At 35.2% G+C, this 13,468-nt stretch overlaps 1 protein-coding gene and 1 long non-coding RNA gene across 2 annotated transcripts in view; one reads left to right on the top strand and one right to left on the bottom strand.

The window, feature by feature from the left end:
- Positions 1–13,468, bottom strand: part of LOC107648961 (uncharacterized) — a 61,277-nt gene that overhangs the window by 7,461 nt on the left and 40,348 nt on the right. The window contains exon 2 of the long non-coding RNA XR_001624924.2: positions 1,517–1,569. This is a non-coding gene — a long non-coding RNA (uncharacterized LOC107648961). The remainder of the gene's footprint in view (positions 1–1,516; positions 1,570–13,468) is intronic.
- RELN (reelin) overlaps positions 1–13,468 on the top strand; it is a 539,202-nt gene that overhangs the window by 512,525 nt on the left and 13,209 nt on the right. Inside the window, exons 56-63 of the mRNA XM_003342005.3 lie at positions 909–1,151; positions 3,183–3,358; positions 5,222–5,295; positions 8,494–8,655; positions 9,244–9,401; positions 11,494–11,713; positions 12,497–12,694; positions 13,330–13,428. Coding sequence (XP_003342053.2) covers positions 909–1,151; positions 3,183–3,358; positions 5,222–5,295; positions 8,494–8,655; positions 9,244–9,401; positions 11,494–11,713; positions 12,497–12,694; positions 13,330–13,428 — 1,330 coding nt within the window. The remainder of the gene's footprint in view (positions 1–908; positions 1,152–3,182; positions 3,359–5,221; positions 5,296–8,493; positions 8,656–9,243; positions 9,402–11,493; positions 11,714–12,496; positions 12,695–13,329; positions 13,429–13,468) is intronic.

Here is a 13,468-nt window from a genome sequence, read left to right as displayed (position 1 = left end):
TATGTCACTTTGTACATACTAGACTACATACTTAGGATAGGAAACTTTCCCAACTCTTAGTTCACATTGTTCCATTTATCCAAAATTCCCATTTCATTACCCAATCTTCAGTTCTAACCTTATATGTCAGTCAGCTCTATTATAAAGGACTCCCTAATTTACCATACAGATAATAGTATATAACTTATTTAAACTTCAGACCTTGTTAGAACCTCTCACCACTTTTACGTTCTTCCTAATTACAAGTAAAAGTGTATACTCTTTAATTTTTTGTCACGAGTAGCAAACTGATTTGCACATAGCAGATAAAAAATTTGCTTAATAATTGAATATTTCAGTGCTTACAAAATATTTGAGGAAATCTGAAAAGATATTTTAAGTGGCTTAAACATTCCTTCTCCAATAATTATACTATTCATTTCTTCAGTTAATGATTATTTAATTTATTATGCAGAGATAAACTTTAGCTTGGTCTCTAGCTGAATAATCACAAATCCTAGTAAGGCTGCATGTTGTTAATGAAATATTAATTTATTTTAAAATAATCTGGAGGTTATCTTTACATAAAATATTATGTTAATGTTGTATTATTTCTGAGCAGATATAACTAGAACTCTAAACTAATATATAAAAAAGAATAATATAATAAAATGGCCTTTGGAATATTTTCTTTCTCTTCAGATACACTTGAAATAGAACAGTTTTTCTTTTAATTACTCTTGCACTTTCATGGGCTTGGAAAGATAGATAGAAGACAATGAGCTAATGGAAACATTTCGTATAACTTCTTTTGCATTCTGCCTGAGAACTTCATATAAGAAGCTTTAATTATTTGTACCATAAGAAATGTGCTTATTTTTGCAAGTGAGAAAACAAGCACTTCATCTATTTGCTTGGCTTTGTTACAGGAATTACCTGGACCTTGCTCCATGAAATGGACTACCAGAAGTACATTTCTGTTAGACATGACTACATACTTCTTCCAGAACATGCCCTAACCAATACAACCCGCCTTCGATGGTGGCAGCCTTTTGTCATCAGTAATGGGATGGTGGTTTCAGGAGTGGAGCGTGCTCAGTGGGCATTAGATAATATATTGATTGGAGGAGCAGAAATCAATCCCAGTCAACTGGTGGATACTTTTGATGATGGTAAGAAAGAAGACACCAGGTGTTTTCTTCACCTTTTACCTTCTGCCCTGTGATTTATCAAACTTTAAGCTTGTGAATTATTGATATTCTTCTCAACACCTTTCTAACTCTAAACACACTTTAACATTATCCCTGGGTTCTAGGGACTCATTTCAGAAACTAAATTGGCTATCAGTTTCTTGTTAGCATTCCTCATTATTTAGCTTTCTAACTCAATGGGTTTATGCTTAGTTTTACACATCATGCCACTAAGAAATGAAAGCAGAGAAAAAAAGATATAACTTCTCATCTAAATAGGGTTTACTGAATGGTGTAAAACTACCAGCTCAGTCTGAGGATGATGAAGATCGTTGTACTATAACTACCTCCAAAGTCTTTAACAGGTCCATGATGACTCTTCCTGTTTCCACACTCAAATCTGTGAAAGAAGAGAAATAATAAAACTTTGGGGAAATTGTATCAATGAAATCAAAGATAAAAAGGCTTTGTTCCCCCTCAGTAAAATGTTTGTTTTTGATGTGACCTTGAAGCAAATTTAGGAAACACTGAATGGCCAGGATATAAGTGAAGGAACTTATGAACAGTCTTTCTGATTCACAATTGGTCTTTTGGACAGCATGGTCATAGCATAAACTTAATGCTTTCAGCAGCCTTAGACACAAAGGACCCATTATCTGGATGAGAAGCCTCTATGACACAATTTCTCATACTTACCAAGTATGAGATGGCATACATTCAGTAAGCAACTGTAATCTAAATATAGGCAGCTAGCACATTGCAAATTCCAATAATTATCCTAAGACCTTAATGCTTCTAAAAAAAATTACAAAGGAAGAAAAAACTTATTGGACTTTTAACAGGAAAGATGAGAAAAAGTATGTAGTTACAGTGTAGTTCAGAGAAAACTATTACCTTAACAAATAAGCAAAAAGGATTACAGTACAATCTTTTTAATAAGCATTTTACGTACTGAGGAAAGTAATTGAATAAAATGGAGATTGCCCTGTCAGTTTCAGCACAGAATGGGAAATGAATGTATCTCACCCCATATGGGGGCTTGGTTCATCATTTAACCTTACATCTATAGGCAGAAATTCATAAATTGATGGGCACCTGGAATTGTAGGGAGTGTTATAACAGCCATGAAAGGCTTTCAACCAAGAAAAAAGGCCAACTGTAACAAATACACTGAAATAATTTAACTTGGTCATTTTTACAATGCTATAATATATTTAGCTCACTATATACTGTTTATAGCTGTTACTTTATAAAAGATTATTAAGCATAATTTTGTAACCATGGGGAAATGTTGACATTTTATAAATTTTTCTTAAGCTAAGTTCCAGGGACACCAAGACAAAAACACATCAAGTCAAGCCTCAAAGAACTTACATTATACGAAGAGAGATACACTTATTTTTAAAAAATATATACAATACAATTAATTTTAAGAAAAGAGAAAACACTCAGAACTAGGGGGATAAGAGAAGGCTTTATGGAGGAAATAGCACTTTTGCAAATCGCTGAAGGAAGCAAGGAAATAAGAACAGAATATACTCCATACATGTGATATGACCTGCTTACATGCAAAGAAATTAAAATGAAATGTATAGTCTGGGAAATAGAGCACAGAATTCATGAAAGAGAGGAATATGAAATAAGTCAGAAAGAAATAGTGAGATGGGGCACAGAAGGAGTATTATAGCAGCTTGTGGAGGATGAATTGGAGAGAAAAGAGTAAAAAAAAATGCTATTAGGATAGAATCTAGGATAGAGACAATGAGGTCCTGAATAAGGTCATGTAAGTAGAGAGAAGGAAATGTTTGCAAGTGCTGGAGAGGTAGAATCAGTAAGACATGGCAGTTTATTATATATTGGGGGTGGTGAAGAAAGAGTCATGGTAACTAAACCAAAGTTTCCAATCTGGGAAACTTTTAGGGAACTTGGAGAAAGGGTAGGTGGCAGCAAGGGAGAGATAATCAGTTCTGTTTCAACTCTGAGATAACTGTCATTTCCAATTTTTCACAACAGAAGGTATTTCTCATGAAGAAAACTGGAGTTTTTATCCTAATGCAGTTAGGACTGCAGGATTCTGTGGAAATCCCTCATTTCACCTCTACTGGCCAAATAAGAAAAAGGACAAGACTCACAATATCCTTTCCTCCCGAGAGCTCATTATACAACCAGGCTACATGATACAGTTTAAAGTAAGTGAAAGTTGTTCCTCAAAATGGTTATGTTATTACATCACTTTTAAGGCTTATATCCTACTCAAACTAGAGGAATATATTCATCCACTCATTCACTGATTATTTATTTAAAGAGATGTGTTCTACAAAGAAGCAGCATGGTAGAGTGAACAGAGCAACCAAGCCTTGGAGTCAGGGAAATCTGGGTATAAATGCCACCTCTTCTTCTAATACTGGCTTCAGGATCCTGAGCAAGTACCTTTCACTGCTCATTAAGACAATAAATTTCAAATCAGTTCATGATTTTATTGAAAGAATTTTGTCATCAGAGTTGACTATTTCTATAAAATCACAGGTCTATTCCCTTCTCTAAAAAGTAGTTTAGAGAGCACAGTATCTCTGGGATCAATATGAAAAAGTGTCAAGAAAGCTCTTACCATTAAGAAATGTAAACTGTGCCTACTCGTTATATATTATATTTTAACCTGGAATACTTTTTTCTATACTTGAAAATATAAACTCTTAGTAGGAACTTTTGTTTCCCTCTATATTCAACTCTATTTTTGGTTTTTGCATTGGACTTTTTTATCTTTCTGATTTTCTTGGCCTCTTTTCTCCTCTCTGTTTTAATCTCTCTCCTTTTCTTTCTCTTCATGTCCTTTCCTGTGCCTCAGTGTCTCATATGCTCTCATCTTTTCTTTTTCTATCAGGAAGATTCGACTTCAAATATAGCTTTAGACACCAATTGTGGGACCTTGTGCAAGTCACTTTAATTGACTGCTTCAATTTCTTTGCCCATAAAATAATAATAATAAAAGAACCTTCCTACCAGGGCTATTGTGGAGATCAAATAACATAATAACTGGAAAGTGCTTTCTAAACACTAAAACAGTATATAAATGCTATTACTGTTGTTCTTACTGCTATTATTTTCTATATCTCTAGCTTTCAAATATGCTTGTGTCCAAAAGACCTATAGGGACTCACAACTCACAAGTGTTTTTAAAGTCCTAGTAAGTTTACACATAAATGTTTAATTCAGATGGAGGGTTGGATGGATCAGTAAATGGGCACATGGTTGGTATCAGACCGAGGTAATCTTCCCTAACCCCTCAATCTGCACCTTGGATTTTATTCTTCTTTATCTCCCCTGTTACTTTGCTTCATATGTCCCTTTGTAATCTTTTCTCCTCTCCTAGCTTCCTCCCCCTACTGTATAAAACATGCTCATTTCCTCCATCCATAATGAGAAGAAAAAAACCTTTCTTCAACTCTGTTACTACTTCAAGCTATCATTTGATCCCTTCTCCCCTTTACTACCAAACTTCTAGAAATAGTCCACATTCTGCCTCCACTTCTTCATGACTCACTCAGTCCTCAGCACATCATTTGATTCATCTCCCACTTCTAATACAACTCTCTCCTTAACAATAAATCCAATAGCTTGTCCTTATACTCAATGATTCTCCCCATAGCACTGACTACCAGAATTTAATATCCTCTCCTCCCTTAATAGCTATGACACTGCATTTTTATAACTCAAATCTTTCTTATCCCTTTTTTTCTATTCAACAGCATTATTTTAGGCCACATCCTACCCTTTTCTTTCCCCAAATTCTTTTTTTTAAGTGTTGCATTAAGTAACTGGAATTAGTATTTTTTTAAACTTCTGATCTTTCTATTCTAAAGTTACACTAATTTAATGAGATTATATAATAATCTATTATATTATAATATTATAATAATAATTTAATAAATGATGAATTTTGTTTTCCAAGTGTGTTTTCTAAATCCTCAAATTGACTAACTCTGGTGATGAGTTGGGGCATATTGTAGTATATATAATTCATGATACTAAATGCCCATTTGTATTTGTTTCAGATTGTAGTGGGATGTGAAGCCAGTTCTTGTGGTGACCTCCACTCTGTAATGTTAGAATACACTAAGGATACCAGGTTAGTAAGCTATTTCATTATTCATTTTAAAATTAGTATAAACAGTAAAAATTTCACCTAAGTTTAGAAGAATTTATTACAAGCTTTCTTTAGAAATTCATTTAGTAAATGTGTATTGTATGTGTTAAAGTTTGCCAAGAATGCTGTAGATACTAGAAATACCAAGACAAAAACAAAATAATTCCTACCTTGAAGGAGTTTACAGTCGGCTAAAGCATAAACATGGACATATATATAAAAACATAGTAAATGCAAAGTAATTTCCAGCATGAGGTGCCACGAGCAAGCAGAGGGAGGGATCAGGTTAGCATTTAAAGTTAGCATTGAACAAATCTAGGGATTTTATCTGGTAAAGGAACAAAAAGAGAGGATTCCAGACAGCTTGGACAAAGGCACAGAAATCAGAAATGGAGAATCATATTAGGGTTAGCAAGTAGAACTTGACTGGAATAGAAAATTCATGAATCAGAGGAATGTACAAGTAAGCAAGGAAAGGGAGGCTGGAACCAGGGGTGTGAAGAGCTTTAGGAGTCTGTTTATCCTATAGCAACTTGGGAACCAATGAAGTTTCTTGAGCTGGGGAGAAGTGAATTTGGCAACTATATGGAGCTGAATGGGAAATGCAAGACAATCAACTAAAAGGTTATTATTGCAATAGTCAAAAAGAGAAAGATAGTGAGGGCTTGAACTAGAATGGTGACTAATAAAGTTATTCCAAGTTGGTAGTCTGGTTAACTAGAAGGGGGGGTGGTGCCCTCCACAGGAAGAAAGAAGTTAGAAAAAGGTAAGGGATGAGGGTAAAGGGAACAATGGGTTGTTTTCAATTTATTGAGTTTATGATGTCCAAGGGACATCAAGTTAAAAATCTTTAATATGCAGTTGGTGATGTAAAATAAAGCTCAAGAGAAAGTTATTAGCTAGATACGAAGATCTAGGATTCATCTTCATAGAAAGATGATCAAATGAATCCTGAAAAAAGAGGACAGGATAAGCTATTCTCACACATATGGGCTGAAACTTAAACAAGGAGCCTTGGGGGAAAAAAAATGGACAGAAAGATGGGAGGGGGAAAAGTATCAGAAGAGGAAGATGGTCAGTGTATATTGCAGAATGGTGTGAAAGATGAGAACTGCAGCCACAAATTTGGCAATTTAGAGATCCCTGATAACTTCTGAGTTTCCATCTCAGTGATGAGGTCAGAAGTCAGATTTCAAAGGAGTTGAAAGATCAGTGGGAAGTAGAGGAGTCTATGTATTTTCTACCTAAGTATCTTATCTTCATAAAGATAAAACTACTTGGAGTCTGATTCTAAGAGGGAGCTAATAAAATTTTACTTTAAAGCTAATAGGATAATTTTTGTTTATGGTTACTATAAAGTCTTATTTTACATAGTTTCTTATATAGATTTGAATATTCCTGCATTATTAAAAAAACACAACAATCAACATTCAGCAAAAATCTCTATTATCACCTTAAACGGTCTCCTTGTCTCCTTGCCCAAAACAGCACAGGAAAGGGGTTTTGCTGTGTGAATTGCTTTTTAAAGGAGAATTTTGGTTATGCCTTAAATGTATTTAAACTGGAAAGGTCAGGTGAAAACCATTGTGAGTAATAGTATCGTAATGACTGTTAAAATAAGTTATAACACACAGATGCCTTCTACATTGTGATTTCCCCCAATGAAGTTTCTGGCATAAGAGACAAAATGGAAATTTGGATGGAGTTTTATGCAAGCTGCCAACAACATGCAAAAGCCAGCAGATGAAATAGAAAAAGTTTAGAAAATATTGTAAAATACATGTACATACATGTAAAATACATGTACATACAATAATATCAACATTTTTATCAGTCAATACAATAAATATACACAATTTCTTATACAATATACACAATTTCTTGTACAATAACAATCCTATAAAATAAAAAATGTGTATTTCTTCTCTGTTACAAAGAAGCAAGCCAAAAAATTTTTCCATAGAATTTCCAGATCATGAGGGTGCTGTACCCTCTAACCCCTGATGTCAAAGGGATACTTGTACTGTGACAAGGAAATAACTTTTAAAAGACTGATATATATTAATTTAAGGTCGCCAAGGAATTCAGCTATGTAATTCCTAAATGAAAACTCAAGTCAGCCATCAACCTTTTATGGAGTTATTAATTACAAACAGGAGGAAGAAAGGAATTAGAGATAGAGAGATAGAGGTAGAGAGAAAGGGGAGAGAAGGGAATAGGGCTTAAATACCCCTTCTGTTTAGTCTGGGCCAAAAGGCCCAAGCCCTTAGATAGCTGGGGCCAAGAAAAGAGATCAGTCCCTATTACTCACGTGACCAAAATGGAGAAACAGTCTCAAAGGCCCCCACCTCCAGCCTCCTTCAGAGCAAGCTTCTCAGAGCACACTGCAACCACTCCGACCAACTCCTAAAAACCCCCCTCAGTCTTCAGACCCCTCTCTCTTTAAGGACACCATCCAAGTTGCCTCCCCTCAGTTCTCACATCTACCAATCACTGTCCATCAATTTCCCTGTGCCAATGGAGGCTCTAGCTTAACCCAGGACCGCCCAGAGGTCTGTGGCTTTGCACATGTCTGTTGAAGGTCATATTTTCAAATAATTAAATCTTTGATCCTTTGCTACAGCCCTTCCTAAATCCTGTTAGGGCTGAGTAGGGTGGAGATTGATTCCAAGTATCTCCATTGTATCAATTCTAAAATCAATCATGACTCAAAGAAATTCCTGTTCTATGCTTAAGCATAGGTCAAAGTCCTTTCCATTGTTCAGCAAAAGGTTTCTGTCCTAAAGTAATCTTAAGAAGGGAGGAGGGGGAAACTCTCATGCCAATGGGGTTCACATTCCAATAGCCAAGACCCACTATCAATAGGAATTTTTTCAAGTATGAAATTTCCCAATGGTGAAATTTCCAACATTTATAAGTCTAAGAAATTTTGAGGTTTACAGTACTCTCTTTAGGTTTATATTTAAAGTATACATGTAACTAACTAGATCATCAAAATTATAAACCTATATCCATTAAAATAATCATAATTTGCTTATTCATCATGTGCAATAAAATGTATCCAACTATTTTAAATCATCTTAATTTAACCCCAAATTCACCACTGTGATATTTAGCCAGGCTTGCTGCCTTTCTTCTTTTTAAGGTTATTCTAATGTATTTTCTCTGTTTTTTTGGTAGATCTGATTCGTGGCAACTTGTCCAGACACAATGCCTTCCTTCTTCTTCAAACAGCATTGGCTGTTCTCCCTTTCAGTTCCATGAAGCCACTATCTATAATTCTGTCAATAGCTCTAGTTGGAAAAGGATAACCATCCAGTTGCCTGATCATGTTTCTTCCAGGTAGGCTCTATCTGCTCCTCATAAAACTGTCAGACTATCTCTGCAAAGCTTATTTGAAGATCTGGGGAGCTCTATAAAAATTAAAAAGAAGTTTTAATTTTCAAACAGCAATCTGAATTAGTCGATAGGTGGCTTAGGACCTGTTCAAGTCCTGACTGACACCTACTGGCTGTGTAACTCTGGGTATATATATATATCACTTATCCTCTCAAGGATCAAAAAAGCTCTACAAGACTATTTCTGAGATAGTCCAGTTGCCAGATTATAGTGGTAGAGGAAGTTCCCTCACCCAGGAGCTCCTTGTACCAAAGACACCACAGGTCTAGCCTCTATCCCACCAAAACAAAAAATTGGCAATTGTATTTTCCAGAAATGTTTTACGTTAAGCAATCAATAGTCATTTGGAGAAAATAAAAACTTGGATTGCAAATTTTATTTTGTATAAATGGCATGGTACCAGACAATGCTACCTTGAAATTATCATACCCAAACACAGATTTAGAAGTATCGGAGATTTCCTCTGGGAAAACTGACCCTGTTACTACATAATAATTCTGGGTAATATCAGTCCTTTTTTTTTCCTTATAGTGCAACCCAATTCCGCTGGATCCAGAAAGGAGAAGAAGCTGAAAAGCAAAGCTGGGGAATTGATCATGTCTACATAGGAGAAGCCTGTCCCAAACTCTGCAGTGGCCATGGGTATTGTACAACTGGAGCTGTCTGCATCTGTGATGAAAGTTTTCAAGGTCAGAACTCCTGAATTTCCTTTCTATTAACTGTATTGTCTACACTGGTACTATCTAAATTCATCCCTTCTTAATATTAGTATAAGAATGAGTAAATAAATGAAAAAGTAGATCTTGAGTCTTTACTACGTGCTAGGGATTCTTCTTAGTGCTGGGGATACAAACACGCATAAAAAGACAGTACTATTGGTTCCAAGGCAGAAGGGCAGTAAGGGCTAGCAATTAAGTGATTTGCCTGGGGTCACACGGCTAGGAAGTGTCTGAAGCTATATTTGAACCCAAGACCCTCACACAATAGCAAGAAAATGGCCAGTGAGAGAAATGAAGCATGGTTGGAGCCGAGACTAGAGTTGGTGAGAGATATGGTGCAGCCATCAATCAGGACAGCCAGACCTCAGGGGAGGAATTTTGGAGGAGTGAAGGAGTTATGTCCTCCAGGACAATTGTCCAAGGGCCTGCAAAACTCCTCTGGGGAACTAGATTAAAATGTATTTGAGAAATATTTAATAAAATAAAAATACAACACAATGTAGATAATGTTAATGGTTGATTTCTAGGTCAATACACTGCCTGGCAACTGTTTCTATTTGCATTTGACACCAATGCTGTCAGGTAGTGATATCAAACTTCAATAGAAACAGAGACTATCTATCCATAAGGGACATATATTGACTTGGTTTTTTAAATTAAATATCATCTGTTTTATATATTTCTTTGGTTACATTTTTCCCAATTACATTATAATATGGTTCAGCAATACTTGGCAGTGTTGTGGGCTGAATGTTTGACACCTCTGCTTTGGGAAATAATAATTGACTTTTATACAATACATTAATGTTTACAAAGTATTATGCACACTTTATCTAATGCATTAGGATTTATTGCCAATGATTATTAAGGGAAATTGCAGAATAGATTTTATATTTTTTAAAAGAAGGAAACACCAAGAATAAAAGTGTAGGAAGGGGAAAAGGTCTAGATGATGCAGCAGAGAACACTTTTCAGATAACAGTCAGCTAGGAGAAGCAGAAGAATTCAATGTCATTAAAAACCCAAGGAGATGTTCAACAATGGCAAACAAATGGGCTCATCTACCTGAATCTAAGAGTAGGACCTCCATGTGCTGGCTTTTCCTAGCTTCCTTGGGCAGTCCGTATATTTTTAGCCTCTCTCTCTTTGTATTAGATAACCTTAGAGCTTTCCTGGTGCCTCTTTGCCAAATGTTAATTTCAGTCAAATGCACAATCCTAGAGTTCGCTTTATAAACTCTGCTGTCATTTTTAACCTTCAAAATAACTATATCATTTTATTTGTAACTGGGTCTGCCCAGTCTAATCAAGGACAATTTGCTTTAGAGCCAGAGTGGGAAGGGTTCCTTCAGGTACCAAGTGGATGTGAAACTAAAAAGCAAATGTGGGTGATAAGGACTAATTAACATTAATTTATGTTTACTTGGGATATATCATTTACATCCCTATTTATTTATTTACATGTTTGTTGTATAGCATCCATTGAAGCATAAACTACTTGGCAGGGAATTCTGTTTTGACCTCTCCTCATATTCCTGAGTTTAACACAGTGCCTGGCATGAATTAGACAGTTCATCAAATAAAAAGTCTTTTCTGTGATTGATTCCTTGAAGATATTTTGTGATTCACCATGACACTAAAAAGTAAATGACTCCAAAAAGTCCCTATTTTTCTAATATTAAATCAAAGTAAAAAAAAAATAAATCAAAGTAGGACTTTCATGCAGAGGTGACTTATTCAAGCAGATATGCCCTAATTCTTCTGTAACATCCATTTATAATCATCATCAGCCAGCATGATATATATCCAAAGATACATAATAGTTCATATACATTCACTTGAGTAATAGGTGCTTTTAAAAAAATGCTTTTGACATCTGCACATTTTAGAAAACATTGACTTCAAGATTAAGGATTGTCACAACTCTATGAGTAGATGAGTGTCCTGAATAAAGGAGAACCAGATTTTCCTATTTTGTCATTCTAGTCATACTCATAATATACTAAACCATAATTTTGTTTATTCCTGCTTGCTCTTACAATGATTATTTTTTCCACTTCCAGGGGATGACTGTTCTGTTTTTAGCCATGACCTTCCCAGTTACATTAAGGATAATTTTGAGTCAGAAAGAGTCACTGAAGTAAATTGGGAAACCATACAAGGTGGTGTAATTGGAAATGGATGTGGACAGCTGTCTCCCTATGCCCATGGAGACTCACTGTACTTTAATGGATGTCAGATAAGACAAGCTGTTACAAAACCACTGGACCTCACCCGAGCAAGGTAACAATGCTTACATTCAGATCTGGAAATAGCATGCTTAATGTATATAAAGCCAGTTTTCTAATCACAGAAATGGGGTGCATCCCTAGTATACATTATCAAAATGCATATAATCCAAATATGGTTTAACTTTAGTATGTCTTCACAGGTGATCTGGCTTCCCAATTTTACTTGACTTAAATTACTATTAGAATACATTTATGATTTTGGGCACACATTGACTGAAAGGTAGAGATTTAGGAGTGCAGGTATTTTATTTCATGGTCCTGTTAACATCCTCAGTGGCCTGTTTGGCCAAAAGATTAGCATAATTTCAGTATTTTTTTTAATCCTGACCTTCTGTCTTAGAATCAATACTATATATTGGTTCTAAGGCAGAAGAGCAATAAGGCCTAGGCAATGGGAGTTAAGTGACTTACCCAGGGTCACCCAACTAGGAAGTGTCTGAGGCCAGATTTGAACCTAGGACCTTCTGTCTCTCAATTCACTGAGGCATTTATCTATATCCCCTAAGTAAAGTGTTAAGCACCACGTATAATAAACAGGTTTAACAATCAAAATTTTCCTTAAAATACAAAATTAGGCTTTGTGAGAATACTGTATATATGTATTTATGTATATAAAGAGAAATGTTAAATTATAGCATCAATTTGTATGTCAGAAAACTGGATTTTCCTCTTTTATATGGATTTTGGAATGACACAATTAAAAATATAAAATGTCTGAGCAAACTCCTAATACTTGATTTTTTTCTTAAAAGTTATCTTCCTTAATTTTTTCCAGCAAAATAATGTTTGTTTTACAAATTGGAAGCACTTCACAGACAGACAGTTGCAATACTAATCTGAGTGACCCCAATACCGTGGACAAGGCAGTTTTACTCCAATATAGTGTAAATAATGGCATCACTTGGCAAGTCATTGCACAGCATCAGCCAAAGGACTTTATACAAGCCCAAAGAGTATCCTACAATGTTCCTCTGTAAGTACCAGATTTCTAAAGTCATTATTACAAATACTTATTGTCATCTGTGGAGGAGAAAGATAAATAAAGGAAAAATAAAATCTATAAGCTATTTTAGCACATACCAGGAAACAAGGAAGAAGAATTGAGGGGAAAAAATTACATTGCCATTTGGTTATTTATGATTACTATTTGTATATTAACCACAATCTTCCTTTTCTAATCTTTTACTCAACATTAGTAAGCATCTGATGTAAATTGAGCAACCTTGTATTAGATGCCATGGGATAAATATAAAAAGCATAAGATTTAAAGCTGGAAGAAACCTTTAAGGTCATATAGACTAACGCTATCATTTTACAGATGAGAAAAAGTTAAAGCCCATAGAGATAAGGTGATATGCCCAAGGACATAATCAAATAGAGCAGTTGGTATAGGAAACTGGGTCCTCTGATATCACAGCCAGTGCTATTCTTTTCACTATATTATGTTAACATGAGCCCTCATAGATTCTAAACCTTTGGGAGTATTTATCCATTACACCACTAATCCAAATTCTATATTTTTAAAATCCTATTTCCATCCCATAAATTAAACCCCAGAAACGTCTTTTTCATTTTTAAATTGCTTTATCCTTTTGTTTGTAACCCTAGAGAGGCACGAATGAAAGGAGTGCTACTTCGTTGGTGGCAGCCACGCCACAATGGAACAGGTCATGATCAATGGGCTTTGGATCATGTTGAAGTCGTCCTGTGAGTATCTGAATCATGTCACACCATATCCATTTCAGAG

This window comes from Monodelphis domestica, chromosome 5, assembly GCF_027887165.1.
Source record: "Monodelphis domestica isolate mMonDom1 chromosome 5, mMonDom1.pri, whole genome shotgun sequence".
Classification (NCBI taxonomy): Eukaryota; Metazoa; Chordata; class Mammalia; order Didelphimorphia; family Didelphidae; genus Monodelphis; species Monodelphis domestica.
This window is presented reverse-complemented; position numbering and strand designations above follow the sequence as displayed.